General features: G+C 38.5%; 1 protein-coding gene across 22 annotated transcripts in view; it reads left to right on the forward strand.

The window, feature by feature from the left end:
* Nucleotides 1-10,060, forward strand: part of MIA2 (MIA SH3 domain ER export factor 2) — a 117,522-nt gene extending 107,462 nt beyond the window's left edge. For all 22 annotated transcript variants that reach the window (XM_024925458.4, XM_055097531.2, XM_057299689.2 and 19 more), the window contains 4 exons: nucleotides 4,587-4,709; nucleotides 6,398-6,456; nucleotides 7,411-7,645; nucleotides 8,766-10,060. In XM_024925458.4, coding sequence (XP_024781226.3) covers nucleotides 4,587-4,709; nucleotides 6,398-6,456; nucleotides 7,411-7,645; nucleotides 8,766-8,932 — 584 coding nt within the window. In that variant the 3' untranslated portion in view covers nucleotides 8,933-10,060. The remainder of the gene's footprint in view (nucleotides 1-4,586; nucleotides 4,710-6,397; nucleotides 6,457-7,410; nucleotides 7,646-8,765) is intronic.
* Nucleotides 10,061-26,193: the final 16,133 nt, after the last annotated feature.

Genomic DNA, 26,193 nt, shown 5'->3' on the forward strand with positions numbered 1-26,193 from the left:
ATAAATAAATAAATAAATAAATCAAAGATGGCTAATATAACATATTTATTTGCCGATGGGAATAATTCAGGCTAGAAGGGGAAATTAATGATGTTTGGAGAAGGTCTGGTTATAAAAGTGAAACCCTGGAATATTAAGCACAAAAGATGCTATCCAGAGTGTAATTGCAGAAATTGTGGTAGCTGGGTCACTTTATCCATTCTAAAAAGAAGGAAGGCAGAGCAAGTGAGTACAGATGTAGCGATTGGGTGGAGGATAAGTGGAGGTGTCCAATTGTTTCAGTTTTCTTGTTGTGGCAAGATCATCAGCTGAAGCAGGTGGTAGAGGAGAGGACTGTCAGATCTGAAGAGAAAAAAAGGTATGCAGTAGCTATTTAGGAGAGTGGAAGAACTCAAACATTAGTAAAGTGTAGTATGATTATAGGGCATTGTTGAGCATCAGTTTGAAATTTATGGTCATAAATTTGAATGAAAAGCAGTCAATACTGTATTTTTAATATAGTTTATAATCATAACAATAAGCTTAATTTATCATCAGATATTGATAAAACTGTATATAGAATGTATTTGTGTCAGACTAAATGCCTTTTATTAATCATTCTAACACTCTTAAGAGTGTTATTCTGTTATTCCCATTTTACAGATGAAGAAACAAAACCACAGAAAGGTTGGGTAACTTGGTGAACAACACAAATTGAGATTTTTAAAAAAAAATTTTATTATTATACTTTAAGTTTTAGGGTTCATGTGCACAACGTGCAGGTTTGTTACATATGTATTCATCTGCCATGTTGGTGTGCTGCACCCATTAACTAGTCATTTAGCATTAGGTATCTCTCCTAATGCTATCCCTCCCCCCCCCCCCCACAACAGTCCCATGTGTGATGTTCCCCTTCCTGTGTCCATGTGTTCTCATTGTTCAATTCCCACCTATGAGTGAGAACATGCAGTGTTTGGTTTTTTGTCCTTGCGATAGTTTGCTGAGAATGATGGTTTCCAGCTTCATCCATGTCCCTACAAGGGACATGAACTCATCATTTTTTATGGCTGCATATAGTATTCCATGGTGTATATGTGCCACATTTTCTTAATCAAGTCTATCGTTGTTGGACATTTGGGTTGGTTCCAAGTCTTTGCTATTGTGAATAGTGCCTCAATAAACATATGTGTGCATGTGTCTTTATAGCAGCATGATTTATAATCCTTTGGGTATATACCCAGTAATGGGATGGCTGGATCAAATGGTATTTCTAGTTCTAGATCCCTGAGGAATTGCCACACTGACTTCCACAATGGTTGAAACAAATTGAGATATTATAGCACAATCCTGGATATCACCCTTGAGAATTTACATATTAATATTTGCTTCAGATATATATGTGTTTGTGTGCATAAATGTGTAAATAAGACATAAAAAGAAAAAGCACACTATTTACACGAATTGAACACTATTGCATTTCCTTTCCTGGGCATATTACCTTCCTTTCCTAGAAGCAGCTATTCATGAGTTTAGTGTGTGTAAACTTTCAGTTCTAATAATGATTAAAAAAAATTAAAGTTCTGTTTTATCAGCTTTCCTTATCAGCCTTACCTACTTGAATTCTTTCCATGTTAGTATATAGAGAGTTTATCACCTTAATTGTGGTATGGTATTTCAGTGTATAAGAAACCACAAAATGTTTAACCAGTTCCTGTTGGTGAGCATTTAGAGTGTCTCCAGTATCTCACCATTACTAACAGTGCTGCAGCTAGCACCCTTTTTTTACATATGTTCTTTCAAGATTGTCCAGGAAATGGAATTCCTAGGTAATAGGGTATGCACACTTTTGGTCTTATTTTCAATTTTTATTTTTTTGGGACAGGATCTTGCTTTGTCACTCAGGCTGGGGTGCAGTGGCGTGATCTTGGCTGACTGCAACCTCCGCCTCCTGGGTTCAAGCGATTCTTGTGTCTCAGCCTCCCGAGTAGCTGGGATCGCAGGCCTGTGCCACCACACCTGGCTAATTTTTTTGTGTTTTTAGTAGAGATGGGATTTCACCATGTTGGCCAGGCCGATCTTGAACTCTTGGCCTCAAGCAGTCCACCTGCCTTGGCCTCCCAAAGTGCTGGGATTACAGGCATGAGCCACCATGCCCGGCCTGTTTTTGGTTTTAATAGATATCTCCCCATCACCCTCAACAGAAGCTGTGAATGAAGTATATGAGAGTAGCTGATTTCTGCAGTATAATTCTTAGTTTGCAAAACTGCTTCAGAATGCCCAGTACACTTACTCCCACTCCTTATTCATTTTTTTCTTATCTTTTTTCTTCCATTCTTTCTTTCTAATCATGTCTTCTATTATAAGCGTAGAATAGTATTATAGAAAACAAAAGTTTGAAAGCAAAAAAGAAAGGGACCTTTCATGTCCTTACTTTCTGTAGTTCAGTTCAGTCTTTAATTGGTCATATGCTTTCCACATAGCTGTATCTTATTATGTGTATATGTGTATGTGTATATGTGCATATGAGGGTGTGTGTATGTGTGTATATGTATATGTGCATTTGACCAGAATACCCTTGATTACTTGTTCATCTTTACTTTTCTTTCAGGGCAAGCTTTACTGCCTCTGACTCCATTTCTGATTCCTGCAATCAGAAATAGATACTCTACCTCTTATATTATGTATATTTGCTTTTATTAAGACATTAATCACATGGTATTTATGTGTTTCTATCAGAATTAGACTGTAAGGACATGGGGTTTATCAAGACCAACATTGTATTGTTTGTGCCTGACACATACTAGGCCTTGGTAAGATTTAAGGAATGAATTGCTTTTGCCAGTGGAGGGCAACATAGCCATGTAGTTTATAAAGTAGTAAATTTATAACAAAATTTTTTTATTTCTGAGGTTGTTGATGTGTGGGGATATAATTTAGAAGCAAAATAATGATGTAGTATCTGGAGACCTGATTAAAAAAGAGTTCGTGTTCAGGTTTCCTTATTTTATCCCCTTGTCCAACTCCACCATTTAATTAATCCTTTGTTTGAAGTAGAAAGGGAAAACTGAGTTTAGATCTCAGTGATTGGTATTGACTTTTTCTTTCATTAGGCTAACTCAAACCCTTTGAAACAACTCCTCCCTAGGATTTTGAAAGGGAGTGTAAATGAGCCTTCAAACTATTTGTATCTTTCTCTCCTCAGTCACATCTCCCGACCATTGGAGCTCATTAAATATAATTCTCTTTATTGACTCTGGTTGATGCCAGGTGGTCTCTTTGGTTTTGTGTAGGAGAGATGATGTGTCAATAAGGTCCCCTGTGGCAGAGTCAGATGAGGAGTGATATATCCAACACTGATTCTATAAAGTCAATTAGAGGCAATTTGGGGTTGTTTACGTATATCTGTAATAGGATAGGGGAAAGTTACACAATTCACCTTCTTTGATGTTCTCCTTATTTTTGGAGTTGGACATATGCATGCCTAATCTAGCAGTCTGCCATCACCTTTCAAGAATGAGAAACTACCTATACTTTTTCAAGAGTGATGAGTTCCACAAGGACCCAGGAATTATTAAACCGCAATTACTTTTGCACCAACCTAATACCATATTGTCATCATAAATCACCCCTGGGGACAAAGGAGGGTGGCTGTAGAAGCACTTGAGATAGTTGGTGTCCAAATTTGTGTCTCTCCAGATGTTCTTCGTTTCAGCAGTGGTACTCATCTGTTGAGTCAGAGAGAGCTTTCCATTTAGTTTGTTTTTTATTTATTTTCATTTATTTATTTATTTATTTATTTTGAGATAGAGTCGTGCTCTGTCACCCAGGTTGGAGTGCAGTGGCATGATCTCGGCTCACTGCAACCTCTGCCCCACTGGGTTCAGGTGATTCTTCTGCCTCAGTCTCCTGAGTAGCTGGGATTACAGACTACCATGCCTGGCTAATTTTTATATTTTTAGTAGAGACAGGGTTTCACCATGTTGGCCAGGCTGGTCTGGAACTCCCGACCTTAGGTGATCCACCCGCTTCGGCCTCTCAAAGTGCTGGTATTACAGGTGTGAACCACCATACCTGTCTCTTTCCATTTGGTTTGGAATAGATACTAAATTCCAAAATGTCAATATTACTGAAAGTTTGACAATGATGACATCTGAATGATACTCTTTCTGCTTTGCTGACAAATTATCACCTGTTCTGGTAAATTTCTTGCTGTGCTTACGTTTTTTCTCTTTACTTTTTCCTTATGTTAGTAGATGTTTCCTGGGTCTTTTTTGATACATTGATGTATTTACTTCCATCCATTATTAAAATGGAAAGTTAATTTACATATATATAAAACTAAATTCTGTTTTCACATATTCTAATTTACACATAGTAATTGAAACTTTCAAAATCCAAAGTAGCAGATTATGCTTGTGTTTACTATAAAAGTTATTGCCTATAGTAAAATATGCAATTCTTCTGAAATTGTCTACTGTTGTCAACCAAGAAGATGATGAGTTTAAGTGTTAGAATACAGGTCAAAAGTGTAAGTTCAATACGTTAAACTTAAGTAAACTTGATTTATATTTACATTAATGAAGACATTTTAAAAACTTATTTTCTAGGACAATCATATCCTGATTCAGCCCTTCCTCCACAAAGGCAAGACAGATTTTGTTCTAATTCTGGTAGACTGTCTGGACCAGCAGAACTCAGAAGTTTTAATATGCCTTCTTTGGATAAAATGGGTAAGAAGTACTTTGTGCTTTTCTTCTTTAAAAATTTTGGTGGCACACTAAATAACTGGAAGTTAGAATAAAGACCAATATAATTGCTATCTCTAGTAGTTCCTAAGGCCAAAATCTCTTTCCTGAAAATGTCCTGGTTTTATGTTTCTTGTTATATTGTACACAGACATGGCATCCAAATATATGTTGGTGGGTTGGTTTGAGCACCATGGAAATAGGTTTACTCCATATACCTATGATGATAAATTTTACTCTGTTCTATGACTAATTTTCTAATTTTTCTAGTCCACTTACATGTGTTCTGTTTAGTAATCAGGGAAATAAGCCAGGCAAATGTGAATGGATACATAAAAACCCACCAGAAAACAATTTAGATACATGCTCTGTTGATATTGTAATCAGTTATATTAAACATTTCATGCTTAGATATAACTAACATGTACTGAGCAATCTACTATTTGTCAGGCTGTCTTTTACTTAAACTACCTCATAGCAACCCATTAAAGTTGGGAAATAGATGTATGCAATGTATCAACCAGAAGTACACAACATTAAGAAAATAAAATTTTTTTTAAAGTCAAGATTTAAATGTATTGGTAAAAGGTTTCCTCAGGAAAGGACATATATTTATATATTATTAAATATATATAATAAATAATGTTATATATATAATTTAAAAAATAATATTGATTTTCTGACATAGTAGACTATATAGTATAGCTGGGACTACAGGTGTGCACCACCACACATGGCTAATTTTTTGTAAAGATGAGGTTTCGACATGTTGTTGAGGCTGGTCTTGAACTACTGGGCTGAAGCAATCCACCTGCCTTGGTCTCCCAAAGTGCTGGGATTACAGGCGTGAGACACCTTGCTCAGCCTGGAAAATCAGTATTTTATTTTATTTATTTTTTAATTATTATTTTTGAGACGGAGTCTCTGTTGCCCAGACTGGAGGGCAGTGACTCCATCTCGGCTCCACTGCAACCTCCGCCTCCTGGGTTAAAGAGAAACCCAGGAGGTTTCACTTGTGTCAAGCACAAGTGAAAAATGACCAGTAAGACAAGGACATTTATAACTGGCTGAAGTCGTGGACTTTGGAGTCTAGTTAATTGGGGAAGGAAGTGAGGGAGGAAACTCAGTGGTCAGAAGCATCAGTGACTTCCAAGGACAGATGTAGTGAGAATAAATGAGAAAGCTACAAGAGGAGAGGTAGTTGTGGTCAGAGAGGATTGCATTTCTTGATGATAACAAAGTTCGGGAACATTTATTTAGGAACAGTAGCTAAATTTCAGTAGCTAGTCTCTCTTACTTAATGGAGGAATAAGGACGGAAGGAAGAAGAGGAGGAAGGAGAAGAGGATAGGAGGCAAACATAAAAGGAGGGAGGAGGAAAAGAAGGAAGGAGGGAGATGCTTCCTCCCAGATGTCTTCTTAGCATTCTGCTCCAGCAGGATTGCTTAGGAACTAGCCAGAGAAATCATTGCCACATGCCATCATAGAACTCTGAGTCTGCCAGAATTTCTAGGGACCTCAAGCTGTTCTTGTGGCCGCAGTATAGGATATTGGTGTCCAGCTGGCTTATGTGCCAACAAGGGGAGTGGGAAAATACCAATTTTGTGATCTGGAGATACTCTAGGAATAAAGTGATAAATCATGTACTTTTCATGGTTTAACTTTTATGTCTAGATGGGTCAATGCCTTCAGAAATGGAATCCAGTAGAAATGATACCAAAGATGATCTTGGTGTAAGTATTGAAAGAGTGGAATTGTATGCATGTATTCAGAAGCCTTTTTTTTTATGGAGTTTCACTATTGTTGCCCAAGCTGGAGTGCAGTGGCGCTATCTCGGCTCACTGCAACCCGGGTTCAAGCAATTCTCCTGCCTCATCCTCCTGAGTAGCTGGGACTACAGGCGTGTGCCACCACACCCAGCTAATTTTTGTATATTTAGTAGTGACGGAGTTTCACCCTGTTGGCGAGGCCGGTCTTGAAGTCCTGACCTCAGATGATCCGCTCGCCTTGGCCTCCCAAAGTGCTGGTATTACAGGTGTGAGCTACTGCGCCCGGCCCTGAGCCACTGTGCCTGGCCTGTGCCTTCTAATCTCATGCTTTACTAGAATAGAAATATAGCTAATAATCTAGGTTTTGATATAAAGCTGATTTTCTCTTTTTGATTAGTATACTTTCTACTTAGCGTGAAAGCTGTTTCTTTTGTAGATGGTAACCTATGGTGATAAAATACAATTTGCAGACTAGGAGTTTGAGTTAGTTTAAGATTTTAGTTCCCTCCCCATCCTTGGATTTTTATTTGAATATTTTAAAGTATATTTTTGTTTATTAAGATATTGATTTTTGGAAAATATAAACATAGACATCTTGCTTTTTCTTTTTTTCCAGTATATATTTGATAAAATAGTATATATTTTAGTGCTCTTGGGTTATATTTCTGTTTTATCTTTAGCCAGACTGTTACTTTGTTGGTTAAAGCTGTTTTCTGTTGACTTAATAAAATATTTATGATAACTAAAATGTGATAGCTGATACATTACTGTGGAAAGCTGTTTGAATCTTTCTCTAGAGCTTTCTAAGACTATCATGGAATGCTTTCTGTCTAGATGATTTCTTCTAAGCCTGAGATTTTCAGGAAAACGATGGCAAATTTACTGTTTTAGTGACTGCCATATGTCAATTTGTTGTAGAATTTAAATGTGCCTGATTCATCTCTCCCCGCTGAAAATGAAGCCACTGGCCCTGGCTTTGTTCCTCCACCTCTTGCTCCAATCAGAGGTCCGTTGTTTCCAGTGGACACAAGAGGCGCATTCTTGAGAAGAGGACCTCCTTTCCCCCCACCTCCTCCAGGAGCCATGTTTGGAGCTTCTCGAGATTATTTTCCACCAAGGGATTTCCCAGGTCCACCACCTGCTCCATTTGCAAGTATGCTTTTTTAAACTTTTTTTTTAAAGCTCAATATGTGTTTTATTAATCGGAGATTTAATTTTACTATCTGTTAATGTAGTAACACAGTGGAGGAAAAATTTTTCTAGCATTCTGTGAATCTGAAAATTCCCATTACTTTTCCGAATTGGGAAGGCAGCCAGCCGTAAGCGGACTGTAATGAGGTTTCAGCTTGATTCATCTTAATAATATAGAATTATTTCTGTATTTTGGCAGTCAAGAAAATAGTTGACTTTTTGCAGTTCTTAGGATAAAACTAAAATTATCTGTACCTTATTTGGTAGCAACTGGTTATTCTGGCAGTTAGTGAAAATAATAACTTATATTCTAGCATTAAAATTACTGGCTAAGATATTTTTTAAAGTCTTTTTCATAAGTAGTTCTGATGTAGTCCTACTTATTTAAAACTTAAAATGTATTTGTTACGTTTGACCGAATTTTTGTATTTATTGAATTCTTTTAAAGCTTCACATAAGAAAAAGGGAATAATATGTTGCTTTTATATTCATACTTTACTGTTTTGAACTATAGCGTTCTGCAGAATAAATATGTGGTTACCAAATACTAGGCTTTGCCTATGAATGTCTCATATAGTCTTTCCTTCCCTTGTTTCTCTTCTCTTTTTAAAGTTAAAGGTGAATTAAAATGAATTTTGTTTGGGGAAATTTTAAGGTGGCCTTTGATATTACTGGAAATGTTTTAGTATAATATCAAATTAGAATTGGGAATCACTAATACGAATTTTAAGTTTGTTGAAAATTATATTACATGAAAATGTTTTTTGAGGACTTTGATAATGAAAGAAAAAAGTGATTTACAGTAAGTTTTATATATTTTGAAATAATTCCTCTTTTTTAAAAAACAGGTTTTAAGATAGGACAAAAATTACATAAAAATTAATGATATTTCCTTTAATCATCTGTATTTGAAGAGGTACGTTTTTCTCAATGTAAAAATTAATTTGTTAGATCAAGTAATTATCTAGTGTCAATTTTCAAATAAAAGAATAGGTAATAGAAGTTATAAACTTAATGATTTATTAGGGCACAGTACAGGTTCTTAAAGTTAAAAAATGTCTTTTACCAATCTCTTTGAACAGTGAGAAATGTCTATCCACCGAGGGGTTTTCCTCCTTACCTTCCCCCAAGACCTGGATTTTTCCCCCCACCCCCACATTCTGAAGGTAGAAGTGAGTTCCCCTCAGGTTTGATTCCACCTTCAAATGAGCCTGCTACTGAACATCCAGAACCACAGCAAGAAACCTGACAATATTTTTGCTCTGTTCAAAAGTAATTTTGACTGATCTCATTTTCAGTTTAAGTAACTGCTGTTACTTAAGTGATTACACTTTTGCTCAAATTGAAGCTTAATGGAATTATAATTCTCAGGATAGTATTTTGTAAATAAAGATGATTTAAATATGAATCTTATGAGTAAATTATTTCAATTTTATTTTAGATGGTATAACTATTTCAATTTGATTAATCCACTATTATATAAACAATAGTGGGAGTTTTATATATGTAATCTTGCAGGTGGGGAGGCTTTAAATTCTGAAGTCTATGTCTTTATGCCAAGAACTGTATTTACTGTGGTTGTGGACAAATGTGAAAGTAACTTTATGCTTAAATAAATTTTAGTTGATTTAAAGATTTGTTTGGCATTGATAATAATAAAATCAGTAGTTTTTCTATAACTATGGCTCTATTAATTAACTTTTTTCCTTTTACCAATAACTTTGAGGTGCAAAACTCAAACTTACGTGGGTCTTTTGTGTTCAATTATGTTATGACAAATGTGCTCTCTTTCTTGTAAATAGACATGAGTGGCCCAAAGCAACAAATTAATACACTTTTAAAAGTCAAAGTTGATTATATTTTAAAGATAACCAGGATATTATCTAATGGTGAATTGTAGAATTTTGATCTTCTTATTCACTGAGTTTCTTGCACGGTTTCTTTATTGCTTTTTTTCCCCGCCTCTTCTTTTGTAAGGTATTTACTATTTTCTGTGGAGGATATTGAGATGTACTACAGGATAACTGTAGTGGATGATGTGTCATCATTTTGAGCTTTGGACTCAATATCTTTAGTGTTTCCCTAAATCAGATTTGTAGGTCATGTTAAGCTTCTTGCACATTAATATGATTATGGAAGGAAAGGCAGTGAAGCATAACTAATAAACATCACAATACTTAACGTTGCCCAGTTGGTTTGTTTTAGTATTAGACTTTTTTTTCAATGCCAAAAGATAGAAGATTAAATATTCTTGAATAAAGCAGTGATACATTTGTAATTGGAACACTTCACGCCAGCATTTCCCCAGGTGTTGTTTGGAACACTGATCTTGTGAAGTATTTTTGCTCCCTTTCTATTCTAACCCTCACCTCAAAAAGAAAAAAAAAAAAAAAAAACTAAAAAGAAATACTTGAACTGAATGCTTGGTTAAAATATTAAGTAAAATGAAGACTGTGAAAATGTAATTACATTTAGTGCTTACCGTGGTCTGAATGTGTTCCCCAAAATTCTTATGTTGAAATACTAACCCCCAAGGTGATGTATTAGGAAGTAGCCTTTTGGGAGGTGATTAAGTTATGGGGGTGGAGACTTCACGAATGGGATTTGTGCCCTTATAAAAGAGGCTCAAGGGAGCTTGTTCACCCCTTCCACCTTGTAGGAGTATGCAGCAAGAAGATTCCATCTCTGAGGCAGGGAGCTAGAAACCTCACCACAGCCTCCCAAGTAGCTGGGACTACAGGCGTCCACCACCACATCTGGCGAATTTTTTTTGTATTTTTAGTAGAGACAGGGTTTCACCATGTTAGCCAGGATGGTCTCAATCTCCTGACCTCATGATCTGCCTGCCTCGTTCTGCCAGAGTGCTGGGATTACAGGCGTGAGCCACCGCGCCTGGCCAGTTTATATTTCTTTCTTAGTAAATCCAGTGTCGTAATTCCTGAGTCACTCAGAAGGGAATGTTCTTAAACATCAAAGTCAAATGACCGATTTTTTTTTACCTTTTATTTTATTCTTCCCTCATTTGGCAGTAATAGGCTAATGATACATTTAGTTTGCTTTATACTTAGGCCAGGTATACAATTTCCCTTCTTACTGTTCCGATGAATTTTCTTCTTCTTTTTTGTCTCCTCAAATTAACCTTTATTATATCCAGATTTAAAAAAAATTCTCTTCAATATTGTTTTTGGCTTTTTTTTTTTTTTTTTTGGTTGAATACTTTCATCATGGAGGCCTGCTGCAAACCATACTGGTTGCTCTCTTGGCCTGTGAACAGAGCCTGCCTTTTTACTAATTTCTTGGGATTGCTTCTCTGTTCCATGTGAATCATCTATCTTGGTGTTTTTATTTCTTTATTCTATTTTATTTATTTTGTCTTTGGTTTTGTTGGAGTTCACTCTCAAGTAAAATCCTAAAAAAGGATATATGCAATATAAAATGTGAATCCTTTGATGTCTGAAAATCTCAATTCCCCTTCTTCCTTTTGTTGGTGTTAGTTTATCAGGGTATGAAATTGTAGGTCAGAATTTGGAGTATAGTCACCTCTTTGGTATCTGTGGGGGACTGGTTCCAGGACCCCAACAGATACCAAAATCCATGGATGCTCAAGTCTCTTATATAAAATGGCTTAGTATTTGCCTATAACTGTACTTCTTCCCATATATTTTAAATCACGTCTAGTTTACTTATTAATGCTATATAAATAGTTGTTATACTGTATTTTTAAATTACATTTTTAAGGTTATTTAAATTGACTAGAAGTGTATATGTTGTACACAGAACGATATTTTGAAGTATGTATGCATGTAGAATCACTAAGTTGAGCTAGTTAACATATATTTTACCTTGGATACTCATTTTTTATATTGAGAATACTTAAATTTAATCTTTTAGTGATTTTTCAAGTATTAAGATATTGTTATTAGGGTCTTCAAGTTGTATAGTAGATCTCTTGAACTTATTCCTCCTGCGTGACAGAAATTTTGTATCCTTTGACCAGTATCTCCCCAGTTCCTCTTCACCCCACCCCATCCTCTTCCACTGATTCTTTTTCTTTTATTGGCACATAATATTTTACATGTTAGTGAGGTACATGTGAGTGTTACTTGCATAGACTGTGTAATGATCAAGTCAGGGTATTTGGGGGTATCCACCATCTTGAGTATTTATCATTTCTGTACATATGATTATCATTTCAAGTCCTCTTTTGTGATTACTTTGAAATATATAAAGTATTGTTACTAAGTATCATCACTATCAAAATTATCAAAGATTAGAATTTATTTCATCTAACTGTATGTTTGTACCCATAACCAACCTCTCTTCATGTTCCCCTCACACCCAAAAGCCCTTTCCAGTCTCTGGTATCTATCATTCTATTCTCTGTGTACATGAGATTAAGTTTTTTAACTCCCCCATATGAGTGAGAACATGTGGTATTTATCATTCTGTGCCTGCCTTATTTCACTTAATTTAATGAACTCCAGTTCCATCCATGTTGCTGCAAATGATGTGATTTCATTTTTTATGACTGAATAGTATTCCTTTGTGTATATATACCACATTTTCTGTTTTTTTTTTATTATACTTCAAGTTTTAGGGTACATGTGCACAATGTGCAGGTTTGTTACATATCTATACATGTGCCATGTTGGTGTGCTGCACCCATTAACTCATCATTTACATTAGGTGTATCTCCTGTCCCTCCCCTCTCCCCCGACCCTATAACAGGCCCTGGTTTGTGATGTTCCCCTTCCTGTGTCCAAGTGTTCTCATTGTTCAATTCCCACCTATGAGTGAGAACATGTGGTGTTTGGTTTTTTGTCCTTGTGATAGTTTGCTGAGAATGATGGTTTCCAGCTTCATCCATGTCCCTACAAAGGACAGGAACTCATGATTTTTTATGGCTGCATAATATTCCATGGTGTATATGTGCCACATTTTCTTAATCCAGTCTATCATTGTCGGACATTTGGGTTGGTTCCAAGTCTTTGCTATTGTGAATAGTGCCGCAGTAAACATACATGCGCATGTGCCTTTATAGCAGCATGATTTATAATCCTTTGGGTATATACCCAGTAATGGGATGGCTGGATCAAATGGTAGTTCTAGTTCTAGATCCCTGAGGAATCACCACACTCACTTCCACAATGGTTGAACTAGTTTACAGTCCCACCAACAGTGTAAAAGTGTTCCTGTTTCTCCACAACCTTTCCAGCACCTGTTGTTTCCTGACTTTTTAATGATCTCCATTCTAACTGGTGTGAGATGGTATCTCATTGTGGTTTTGATTTGCATTTCTCTGATGGCCAGTGATGATGAGCATTTTTTCATGTGTCTGTAGGCTGCATAAATGTCTTCTTTTGAGAAGTGTCTGTTCATATCCTTCGCCCACTTGTTGATGGGGTTGTTTTTTTCTTGTAAATTTGTTTGAGTTCTTTGTAGATTCTGGATATTAGTCCTTGTCAGATGAGTAGATTGCAAAAATGTTCTCCCATTTTGTAGGTTGCCTGTTTACTCTGATGGTAGTTTCTTTTTCTGTGCAGAAGCTCTTTAGTTTAATTAGATCCCATTTGTCAATTTTGTCTTTTGTTGCCATTGCTTTTGGTGTTTTAGACATGAGATCCTTGCCCATGCCTATGTCCTGAATGGTATTGCCTAGGTTTTCTTCTAGGGTTTTTATGGTTTTAGGTCTAACGTTTAAGTCTTTAATCCATCTTGAATTAATTTTTGTATAAGGTGTAAGGAAGGGGTCCAGTTTCAGCTTTCTACATATGGCTAGCCAGTTTTCTCAGCACCATTTATTAAATAGAGAATCCTTTCCCCATTTCTTGTTTTTGTCAGGTTTGTCAAAGATGAGATAGTTGTTGATGTGTGGCATTATTTCTGAGGGCTCTGTTCTGTTCCATTGATCTATATCTCTGTTTTGGTACCAGTACCATGCTGTTTTGGTTACTGTAGCCTTGTAGTATAGTTTGAAGTCAGGTAGCGTGATGCCTCCAGCTTTGTTCTTTTGGCTTAGGATTGACTTGGCAATGTGGGCTCTTTTGGTTCCATATGAACTTTAAAGTAGTTTTTTCCAATTCTGTGAAGAAAGTCATTGGTAGCTTGATGGGGATGGCATTGAATCTATAAATTACCTTGGGCAGTATGGCCATTTTCATGATATTGATTCTTCCTACCCATGAGCATGGAATGTTCTTCCATTTGTTTGTATCCTCTTTTATTTCATTGAGCAGTGGTTTGTAGTTCTTCTTGAAGAGGTTCTTCACATCCCTTGTAAGTTGGATTCCTAGGTATTTTATTCTCTTTGAAGCAATTATGGAGTTCACTCATGATTTGGCTTTCTGTTTGTCTGTTATTGGTGTATAAGAATGCTTGTGATTTTTGCACATTGATTTTGTATCCTGAGACTTTGCTGAAGTTGCTTATCATCTTAAGGAGATTTTGGGCTGAGACAATGGGGTTTTCTAGATATACAATCATGTCCCCTGCAAACAGGGACAATTTGACTTCCTCTTTTCCTAATTGAATGCCCTTCATTTCCTTCTCCTGCCTGATTGCCCTGGCCAGAACTTCCAACACTATGTTGAATAGGAGTGGTGAGAGAGGGCATCCCTGTCTTGTGCCAGTTTTCAAAGGGAATGCTTCCAGTTTTTGTCCATTCAGTATGATATTGGGTGTGGGTTTGTCATAAATAGCTCTTATTATTTTGAGATATGTCCCATCAATACCTAATTTATTGAGAGTTTTTAGCATGAAGGCTGTTGAATTTTGTCAAAGGCCTTTTCTGCATCTATTGAGATAATCATGTGTTTTTTGTCGTTGGTTCTGTTTATATGCTGGATTATGTTTATTGATTTGCATATGTTGAACCAGCCTTGCATCCCAGGGATGAAGCCCATTTGATCATGGTGGATAAGCTTTTTGATGTGCTGCTGGATTTGGTTTGCCAGTATTTTTTATTGAGGATTTTTGCATCAATGTTCATCAAGGATATTGGTCTAAAATTCTCTTTGTTTGTTGTGTCTCTGCCAGGCTTTGGTATCAGGATGATGCTGCCCTCATAAAATGAGTTAGGGAGGATTCCCTCTTTTTCTATTGATTGGAATAGTTTCAGAAGGAATGGTACCAGCTCTTCCTTGTACCTCTGGTAGAATTCGGCTGTGAATCCATCTGGTCCTGGACTTTTTTTGGTTGGTAAGCTATTAATTATTGCCTCAGTTTCAGAGCCTGTTATTGGTCTATTCAGAGATTCAACTTCTTCCTGGTTTAGTCTTGGGAGGCTGTATGTGTTGAGGAATTTATCCATTTCTTCCAGATTTTCTAGTTTATTTGCATAGAGGTGTTTATAGTATTCTCTGATGGTAGTTTGTATTTCTGTGGGATCAGTGGTGATCTCCCCTTTATCATTTTTTATTGTGTCTGTTTGATTCTTCCCTCATTTCTTCTTTATTAGTCTTGGTAGTGGTCTATCAATTTTGTTGATCTTTTCAAAAAACTAGCTCCTGGATTCACTGATTTTTTGAAGGGTTTTTTGTGTCTCTATCTCCTTCAGTTCTGCTCTGATCTTACTTATTTCTTGCCTTCTGCTGGCTTTTGAATGTGTTTGCTCTTCTCTAGTTCTTTTAATTGTGATGTTAGGGTGTCAATTTTAGAACTTTTTCTGCTTTCCCTTGTGGGCATTTAGTGCTATAAATTTCCCTCTACACACTGCTTTGAATGTGTCCCAGAGATTCTGGTATGTTGTATCTTTGTTCTCATTGGTTTCGAAGAACATCTTTATTTCTGCCTTTATTTCGTTATGTACCCAGTAGTCATTCAGGAGGAGGTTGTTCAGTTTCCATGTAGTTGAGCAGTTTTGAGTGAGTTTCTTAATCCTGAGTTCTAGTTTGATTGCACTGTGGTCTGAGAGACAGTGTATTATAATTTCTGTTCTTTTACATTTGCTGAGGAGTGCTTTACTTCCAACTATGTGGTCGGTTTTGGAATAAGTGTGGTGTGGTGCTGAGAAGAATATATATTCTGTTGAATTCGGGTGGAGAGTTCTGTAGATATCTATTAGGTCCACTTGGTGCAGAGCTGAGTTCAGTTCCTGGATATCCTTGTTAACTTTCTGTCTCGTTGATCTGTCTAATGTTGACAATGGGGTGTTAAAGTCTCCCGTTATTATTTTGTGGGAGTCTAAGTCCCTTTGTAGGTCTCTAAGGGCTTGCTTTATGAATCTGGGTGCTCCTGTATTGGGCACATATATATTTAGGATAGTTAGCTCTTCTTGTTGAATTGATCCCTTTACCATTATGTAATGGCCTTCTTTGTCTCTTCTGATCTTTGTTGGTTTAAAGTCTGTTTTATCAGAGACTAGGATTGCAACCCCTGCCTTTTTTTGTTTTCCATTTGCTTGGTATATCTTCCTCCATCCCTTTATTTTGAGCCTATGTGTGTCTCTGCACGTGAGATGGGTTTCCTGAATACAGCACACTGATGGGTCTTGACTCTTTATTCAGTTTGCCAGTCTGTGTCTTTTAATTGGAGCATTTAGCCCATTTACATTTAAGGTTAATATTGTTATGTGTGAATTTGACCCTGTCATTATGATGTTAGCTGGTTATTTTGCTCGTTAGTTGATGCAGTTTCTTCCTAGCCTCGATGGTCTTCACAATTTGGCATGTTTTTGCAGTGGCTGTTACTGGTTGTTCCTTTCCATGTGTAGTGCTTCCTTCAGGAGCTCCCGTAGGGCAGGCCTGGTGGTGACAAAATCTCTCAGCATTTGCTTGTCTGTAAAGTATTTTATTTCTCCTTCACTTATGAAGCTTAGTTTGGCTGGATATGAAATTCTGGGTTGAAAATTCTTTTCTTTAAGAATGTTGAATATTGGCCCCCACTCTTCTGGCTTGTAAAGATTCTGCCGAGAGATCAGCTGTTGGTCTGATGGGCTTCCCTTTGTGGGTAACCCGACCTTTCTCTCTGGCTGCCCTTAACATTTTTTCCTTCATTTCAACTTTGGTGAATCTGACAATTATGTGTCTTGGAGTTGCTCTTCTCAAGGAGTATCTTTGTGGTGGTCTCTGTATTTCCTGAATTTGAATGTTGGCCTGCCTTGCTAGACTGGGGAAGTTCTCCTGGATAATATCCTGCAGAGTGTTTTCCAACTTGGTTCCATTCTCCCCATCACTTTCAGGTACACCAATCAGACATAGATTTGGTCTTTTCACATAGTCCCATATTTCTTGGAGGCTTTGTTCATTTCTTTTTATTCTTTTTTCCCTCAACTTCTCTTCTTGCTTCATTTCATTCATTTCATCTTCCATCACTCATACCCTTTCTTCCAGTTGATCAAATCGGCTACTGAAGCTTGTGCATTCGTCACGTAGTTCTTGTGCCATGGTTTTCAGTTCCATCAGGTCCTTTAGGGACTTCTCTGCATTGGTTATTCTAGTTCGCCATTTGTCTGATCTTTTTTTTGAAGGTTTTTAACTTCTTTGCCATGGGTTCGAACTTCCTCCTTTAGCTCGGAGAAGTTTGATCGTCTGAAGCCTTCTCTCAACCCGTTAAAGTCATTCTCCATCCAGCTTTGTTCTGTTGCTGGTGAGAAGCTGTGTTCCTTTGGAGGAGGAGAGGCTCTCTGATTTTTAGAATTTTCAGTTTTTCTGGTCTGTTTTTCCCCCATCTTTGTGGTTTTATCTACCTTTGGTCTTTGATGATGGTGATGTACAGATGGGGTTTTGGTGTGTATGTCCTTTTTGTTTGTTAGTTTTTCTTCTAACAGTCAGGATCCTCAGCTGCAGGTCTGTTGGAATTTGCTGGAGGTCCAGTCCAGACCCTGTTTGCCTGGGTATCAGCAGTGGAGGCTGCAGAACAGTGGATATTGGTGAACAGCCAATGTTGCTGCTTTATTGTTCCTCTGAAAGTTTTGTCTCAGAGGAGTACCTGGCCGTGTGAGGTGTCAGTCTGCCCCTACTGGGGGATGCCTCCCAGTTAGGCTACTCGGGGGTCAGGGACCCACTTGAGGAGGCAGTCTGTCTGTTCTCAGATCTCAAGCTGCGTGCTAGGAGAACCACTACTCTCTTCAAAGCTGTCAGACAGGGACATTTAAGTCTGCAGAGGTTTCTGCTGCCTTTTGTTTGGCTGTGCCCTGCCCCCAGAGGTGGAGTCTACAGAGGCAGGCAGGCCTCCTTGAGCTGCGATGGGCTCCCCCCATTTCGAGCTTCCAAGCAGGTTTGTTTACCTGCTCAAGCCTCAGCAATGGCGGGCACCCCTCCCCCAGCCTCGCTGCCGCCTTGCAGTTTGATTTCAGACTGCTGTGCTAGCAATGAGTGAGGCTCCGTGGGCATAGGACCCTTTGAGCCAGGCGTGGGATATAATCTCCTGGTGTGCCGTTTGATAAGACCGTTGGAAAAACACAGTATTAGGGTGGGAGTGATCCGATTTTCCAGGTGCCATCTGTCACCCCCTTCCTTGGCTAGGAAAGGGAGTTCCCTGACTCCTTGCGCTTCCCAGGTGAGGCGATGCCTCGCCCTTCTTTGGCTCACACTCTGTGTGCTGCACCCACTGTTCTGCACCCACTATCCGACAATCCCCAGTGAGATGAACCCGGTACCTCAATTGGAAATGCAGAAATCACCTGTCTTCTGCGTCGCTCACACTGGGAGCTCTAGACTGGAGCTGTTCCTATTCGGCCATCTTGCCCCAGCCCCCTATACCACATTTTCTTAATTCTTGTGTCCATTGATAGATGCTTAGGTTGATGATGTGTCTTTGCTATTGTCAGTAGTGCTGTGATAAACACACAAGTGCAGGCCTTCCTTTGATATGCTTATTTCTTTTCCTTTTTATAAAGACCCAGTTAATGGCATTGCAGGATCATACAGTAGTTCTAATTTTAGTTTTCTGAGAAATCTCCATACTCTTTGCCATAGTGGTTATACTAATTTACATTCCTACCAACAATGTATAAAAGTTCCTTTTTCTCCAGATCCTCTGCAGCATGTTTTTTTTTTTTTTTTTTGTCTTATTAATAGCCATTCTGGCCAGATGCAGTGGCTCATGCCTGTAATCCCAGCACTTTGGGAGGCTGAGGATGAGCTCAGGAGTTGGAGACCAGCATGACTAACGTGATTGAAACCCTGTCTCTACTAAAAATACAAAAATTATCTGGGCATGGTGGTGTGTACCTTTAGTCCTAGCTACTTGGGAGGCTGAGGGATGAGAATCACTTGAACCTGGGAGGCAGAGGTTGCAGTGAGCCAAGATTGTGCCACTGAACTCCAGCCTGGGCAATAGAGCCTTGTCCAAAAGAAAGCCATTCTAACTATGGTAAGATGATATCTCACTGTGGCTTTGATTTCCATTTCTTTGATGATTAGTGAGGTTGGACATTGTTTCATATACCTGTTGGCCATTTGTATGTCTTTGAGAATTTGAATTCATGTCCTTTGCCCATGTTTTAATGTTTTTTTTTTTTTTTTGGTTTGTTTTTGTTGTCGTTGTTTTCTTTTAACCATTGAGTGCCTCGTGTATTCTTGTGTATTCTTTATATTAGTCCTTTGTTGAATGAATAGTTTGCATATATTTTCTCCCATTCAACCACTTGTCTCTTAATTGTTGATTGTTTCCTTCTGCCTTTGTGCTGTGCATAAGCCTGTTAGTTTAATATAGTCCCATCTGTCCATTTTTGTTTTTGTTACCTGTGCTTTTGAAGTCTTAACCAGAAAATCTTTGCTTAGACCAATGCCCTATAGTGTTCCCCTTATATTTTCTTCTAGTAGTTTTATAGTTTTGGGCCTTATGTTTAGGTATTTAATCCATCTTGAGTTTAATCCATATGGTGAGAGATAAGGGTCTGGTTTCATTCTTCCGCATATGGATATCCAGTTTTCCCAACTCGATTTATTGAGAGTGTTCTTTCCTCCAATGTATGTTCTTGGAAACCTTGAAAATCAGTTGGCTGTAAATACATGGATTTATTTCTGGGTTCTCTACTCTGTTTTATTGGTCTGTGTGTCTATTTTTGTACCAATACTATGCTGTTTTGGTTACTATAGCCTTGGAATATATTTTGAAGTCAGATAATGTGATGCCCCCACCTTGATTCTTCTTGCTCAGGATTGCTTTGGCTAGTTCTGGCTCTTCTTTGGTTTCATATGAATTTTAGGATTGTTTTTCTATTTCTGTGAAAAATTATGTTGGTATTTTGATAGCAATTGCATTGAATTTATAGATTGCTTTAGGTAATATGGACTTTTTAACAATATTATTCCAATCCTGTGATGGTGGGATGGGATCTTTCTGTTTATAGCCTCTTTAACTTCTTTTATCAGTGTTTTGTAGTTTTCCTTGTGAAGGCCTTTCACCTCCTTGTTTATATTTATTCTTTGGTGTTTTACTGGTTTCTTTGTGGCTATTGCTCTGACTAGGACTTTTAGGTGTGTGGTTTTTTTTTTTTTCCTGAGACAGAGTTTCGCTCTTGTTGCCCAAGCTGGAGTGCAATGACACCTTCTCGGCTCACTGCAACCTCCGCCTCCCGGGTTCAAGTGATTCTCCTGCCTCAGCCTTGTGAGTATCTGGGATTACAGATGTGCGCCACCACGCCTGGCTAATTTTGTGTATTTTTAGTAGAAATGGGGTTTCACCGTGTTAGTCAGGCTGATCTCGAACTCCTGACCTCAGGTGATCCACCCGCCTTGGCCTCCTAAACTGCTGGGATTACAGGCTTGAGCCACCGTGCCTGGCCTTTTAGTACTATATTTGATAGGAGTCATAAAAGTGTCTTGTTCCAGTTCTTAGAGGAAAGGTTTACAATTTCATTTTGGTATGATGTTAGCTGTGGGTCTGTCAGAAATAGCCTTTATGATGTTGAAGAATGTTCCTTCTATATTTAGTGTTTTGAATGTTTTTATAGTGAAGGGATGTTTAATTTTATCTTCATCTATTGAGATGATCTGTTTTTTGTGCTTCATTCTGTTCATATGATGTATCACATTTATTGATTTGCATATGTCGAACCATCCTTTTATCTGTGGGATAAAACCCACTTGAATATAGTTTATTACTTTATGATGTGCTTTTTGATTCAGTTTGCTAGTATTAATATTCGTTGAGTTTTACATCCATGTTCATCAGAGATATTGGCCTATAGTTTTCTTTTTTTGTTGTGTTTTTGTCTGGTTTTGGTATCAGAATAATGCTGACCTTATAGAATGAGTTAGGGAGAATTTCCTCCTCTTCATTTTTTTGGGAATAGTTTGAGGAGAATTGGTGTTAATTCTTTATAAGTTTGCTAGAATTTGGCAGTAAAGCTGTCTCAGTCTGGGCTTTTCTCTGTTTGGAGACTTTTTATTACTGATTTAATTTTGGTACTTGTTATTGGTCTGTTCAGGTTTTTGCTTTCTTTCTCATTCAACCTTGGTAGATTGTATTTGTCTAGGAATTTATCCATTTCCTCTAGGTTTTTTCAGTTTGTTAGCATATTGTTCATAATAGCCTCTGACAATCTTTTATATTTCTGTGCTATCAGTTGTAATTTCTCCTTTTTCATTTCTGATTTTCTTTATTTGGGTCTTCCTTTTTTTCTTGGTTAGTCTAGCTAGTAGTTTATCCATTTTGCTTATCTTTACAAATACCCAACTTTTTGCTTCACTAATCTTTGTATTGTTTTTCTAGTCTCTATTTTGTTTAGTTCTGCTCTGATCTTTATTATTTATTTCCTTCTAATTTTGGGTTTGGTTTGTTCTTGCTTTTCTGTTTCCTTGAGGTGCATTGTTAGATTGTGTGAAATTTTTCTACTACTTTTATATAGATGTCTGTTGCTATAAAATTCCCTCTCAGCACTGCCTTTATTGTATTACATGGGGTTTGGTGTGTTGTGTTTGTGTTTTCACTTGTTTCAAGAAACTTCTTTATTTCCTTCTTAATTTCTACTTTGTCCCAGTGGTCTGTCATTTAGGAACATGTCATTTAATTTCCATGTATTTGTCTAGTTTCCAGAGTTCCTTTTTAATTTCCATGTATTTGTATAGTTTCCAAAGTATTATTGATTTCTAGTTTTATTCCATTGTGTTCTGATAAGTTATTTGGTATAGTTTCAAGTATTTTAAATTTGTGGCCTAACATATGGTGTAACCTGGAGAATATTCTATGCCAGTGAGAAGAATGTATATTCTACAGCTGTCAGATAAGATTTTCTGTAAATATCTGTTATGTCTATTTGGTCTAAAGTACAGTTTAAGTCTAATGTTTCTGGCCAGGTGCTGTGGCTCACACCTGTAATCTCAGCACTTTGGGAGGCCAAGGTGGGAGGTTTTCTTGAGACCAGGATTTCGAGACCAGCCTGGCCAACATGGCAAAATCCTGTCTCTACAAAAAATACAAAAATTAGCTGGGTGTGGTGGAATGTGCCTGTAGTCCCAGCTACTCGGAGGCTGAGGCATGAGAATCACTTGAGCCTGGGAGGTGGAGGTTGCAGTGAGCTGAGATTGCGCCTTTGTTCTCCAGCCTGGGTGACACAGCGAGACCCTGTCTCAAATAAAAAAAAAAAAATCTGATGTTTCTTTGTTAATTTTCTGTCTGGATGATCTGTCTGATGCTGGGAGAGCAATGTTTTGTTTAAGTCCGTAACTATTACTGCATTGGTGTCTGTGTCTCCCTTTGGATCTAATAATATTTGCTTCAGATATTTCTTCTAGGTGCTTCATTGTTGGGTACATATGTATTTAGAATTGTTATAATCTCTTGCTGAATTGATTCCTTTATTGTTTTGTAATGTTCTTCTTTGCCTCTGTATACTGTGTTTGACTTAAAGTCTGTTTTATCTCATGTAAGTACTCTTGCTTGCTTTTGGTTTCTCTTCACACGGAGTATCTTTTTTCAACTTAAAAAGCTGAAGAGTAAAGCTTTCAGTCTATGTGTCTTTACAGGTGATGTGATTTTCTTGTAGGCAGTATATAGTTTGGTTCTGGTTTTTAATTCACTCAGCCAGTCTACACCTTTTAAGCAGAAAGTTTAATCTCTCTGTGTTCTAGGTCATTGTTCATATGTGGTGAACTTATTTTTGGCATTTAAAAAATTGTTTTCTGGGGCCGGGCACGGTGGCTTATGCCTGTAATCCCAGCACTTTGGGAGTCTGAGGAGGGTGGATCATGAGGTCAAGAGCTCGAGACCATCCTGGCCAACATGGTGAAACCCTGTCTCTACTAAAAATACAAAAATTAGCTGGGTGTGGTGGTGCGCGCCTGTAGTCCCAGCTACTCAGGAGGCTGAGGCAGGAGAATCACTTGAACCCAAGAGGCAGAAGTTGCAGTGAGCTGACATCATCAACATCGTCGTGCCACTGCACTCCAACCTGGCGACAGAGCAAGACTCTCAAAAAAAAAAAATGTTTTCTGGTTATTTTGTATGTCTCATGTTTCTTTCTAGTTTATTGTGGTTTGTTGGGTTTTTTTTTTTTTTTTTTTTTTTGTAGTGGTAACATTTGAATCCTTTTTGTTCCTTATTTGTATTTGCTTTACCAGTAAGTTTTATACTTTTGTATTTTCATGGTGATAGGTATTGTCCTTTCCCTTCCATTTATAGGACTCCCTTAAGCATTTCTTGTAGGTCTGTTCTAGTGGTGATGAATTTTCTCAGTTTTTGCTTATCTAGAAAAGACTTTATTTTCCCTTTTGTTACGAAGGAATACTTTGCTGGGTATAGTATTCTTGGCTGATAGTTTTTTTTTTGTTGTTTTTTTTTTTAGCACTGCAATATATTATCTCATTGTCTCCTGGGCTATAAAGTTTCTGCTGAGAAATCTGTGGTTATTTTGATGGGGATTCCCTTTTATGTAACTAGATTTTTTTTTTCTTGTTGTTTTTGGAATCCTCTCTTTGTTTTTGACTTCAAACAGTTTGACTATAATGTGCTGTGGAGAATGCCTTTTTGAATTTTACGCATTTGGGATCTCTGAATTTCCTGTATTTGGATGTTTAAGTCTCTTGTTATATGTGAGAACTTTTCAGCTATTATTTTATTAAATAGGTTTTCTTTTTCTTTTTTTAAAATAATTGGGGTTTTGTTGTTTTTTTTTGTGATGGAATCTCACTGTGTTGCACAGGCTGGAGTGCAGTGGCATGATCTTAGTTCACTGCAACTTCCACCTCCCAAGTTCAAGCAATCCTCCTACCTCAGCCCCCCAAGTAGCTGGGATTACAGGCATGCACCACCAAGCCTGGCTAATTTTTGTATCTTTAGTAGAGACGGGGTTTCACCATGTTGTCCAGGCTGGTCTCGAACTTCTGACCTCAAGTGATCTGCCTGCCTCAGCTCTCAAAGTGGTACAGGCGTGAGCCACTGCACCCGGCCATTAAATAGGTTTTCGGTGCCTTTAGCCTTCTCCTTTTTTCTGGAATACCCAGAATTCAAATATTTGGTTACACTATGGTGCTCTGTACATCACATAGGCTTTGTTCATTCTTATTATTTTTTCTTTTTTTTGCATGTGTGTGTTACTGAGTTATTTCAAAAGGCCTGTGTTTAGGTTCTGAAATTCTTTCCTCTGGTTGATCTAGTCTATTGTTGAAGCTTTCAGATGTGTTTGTAATTTCATGTACTTTTATTCTAGGATATCTGGGTTTTTAAAAATACCTATCTATCTATCTATCTATCTATCTATCTATCTATCTATCTATCTGGTAATTTCTCATTTATATCCTGAATTGCTTTTCTGATTTCTTTGTGTTGTTCATCTGTGTTCTCTTGCATCTCACTGAGCTTTAATAACATTATTTTGAATTATTTCTCCAGCATCTTATAAATTTCATTTTTATTGGAATCTAATGCTGGAGAATTATTTTGTTTCTCTGGCTATGTCACATTTTCTTTCTTTTTTATGTTTTTTGTCTCCTTTACATTGATATTTGTATGTCTGGTGTAACAATCACTTCTTCTGATTTTTTGTATTGGCTTTTGTAGGGCCAGACTTTTTCCTAAAAGTGTGCCTGTGTTGTTGGTTGGGTAGGGCACTTTAGCTTTGATTCTGGGTGCATGCAGTAGTGTAGTCTCTATGCAGTTTCTTAGACTTTAAGCAGCTTCAGTGGTGTTTGTGATTTCATCAGTTGCTTAGGCTGTAGTTGTTAGTGGAGACTGTGGTGAGGTTTTGCTGGATATAGGGATGCCAGGTGGGCCAGGCCATCCTCAGGGCCCAGTAGTGGGAATAGTGAGCTGAGTGTGCCTGTCCTTGGGCCTCTGGGTGTCCATACACGGGTACAGGTATTAACAGGTCTGAGTAGCCTATTCTTGGGCTTCTGGGTAACTTTGTTGGGTGCTGGTAGTTGCATTGGTGGGCCAGGCGGGTGGGTTGTTGTGCCCCTGGGCAGTGTGTGTATCATGAGCAATGTCTGTAGTGGTGGTAAGACAACTTTTGAGTTTCCAGGTGGCACACACTTGTTTTGGAAATGGCTGTGTTGGGCTGGGTGGGCCAGTTCCCAGGCCCTCAGGGCACGTGCCAGCGGGTACCAGCTGTGATGTTAGTGGCAGGCTAAGTGAGCCCATCTTCAGGCCCCTAGGAGGAGTGTACAGATGCCAGCAGTGGTGGATGGGTTGGGCTGATCCCCACGCCCTTGGATGGTGTGTTTGGAAATAGCCTGTCCTCAGTCTGTCCTGTGGTATGCATGGGTACAGTTTGTGGTGGACAGATCGGGGTGACCCTTAGGTTTCCTGGCAGAGCACTTGGATGGTGGCAGCTGCATTGTGGTGAGTGGAGAGAGCCCATCCTCAGGGCACACACTAGTGCACCGTTGTCCTTTTGCTGGTGGGGATGGGGTTGCTGTCAGTGCTCACAGCTGCAGGTAGGCAACTCGTAGGCTCTAGGGAGGACAAACTTCAACCTCTGGCATTGGTGGCAACAGCAGAAATAGTTCTCAGAGTGTGTGCAAGTGCATGGCAGCTGTGCTGCTGAGGGGCAGAGAGTTGCTGCCAGTGGCGCACGCTTGGGTCCCTGGTGGCAGCAGCAGTGTGGCACACTGGAAAGCCACGCAGTTGTGCTGTGGCCCTGCTGCTGATGGAGGCAGGGTTTTTATCAATGGCAGTAGCTTTAGGCAGGCAGGTTTCAGGCTCTGGAGAACTTGCAGCACTTTGGTTCCCTTTGTCCTGGGGGCAGCCTCCCTTGTGTGCTACAGTGCCCTATCCTTGGGGTGCAGGATACTGTGTGTGCTAGAGTGTTGGCGACCCTGTCATTCCACTGATTCCAACTGATACTATGCCACTGCAGTCATCCTGGTGAATGCAGGGGAATATCAGTGCAGCTTCAGGGGTGTGGAGATGCAGGGGCTGTTGAGCCCTAGAGCAGAAGGCCTAGTCTGGTGGGGCTGGATTTTGAAATGGTGCTGTGCTGCACAGCTTGGATTTCAGGGACTGTGTGTGGTACTCGGCATGAGCTCCCTCTCTAGAGCAATGCTAACGTGCTATGTCTAGGCAGCTCCTTATGCTAGCTAGTCTGAGGGTTCTGTCCTGTGGCTAATGTTGCAGGAGTTTGCAGTG

Source organism: Pan paniscus, chromosome 15 (genome assembly GCF_029289425.2).
Source record: "Pan paniscus chromosome 15, NHGRI_mPanPan1-v2.0_pri, whole genome shotgun sequence".
Classification (NCBI taxonomy): domain Eukaryota; kingdom Metazoa; phylum Chordata; class Mammalia; order Primates; family Hominidae; genus Pan; species Pan paniscus.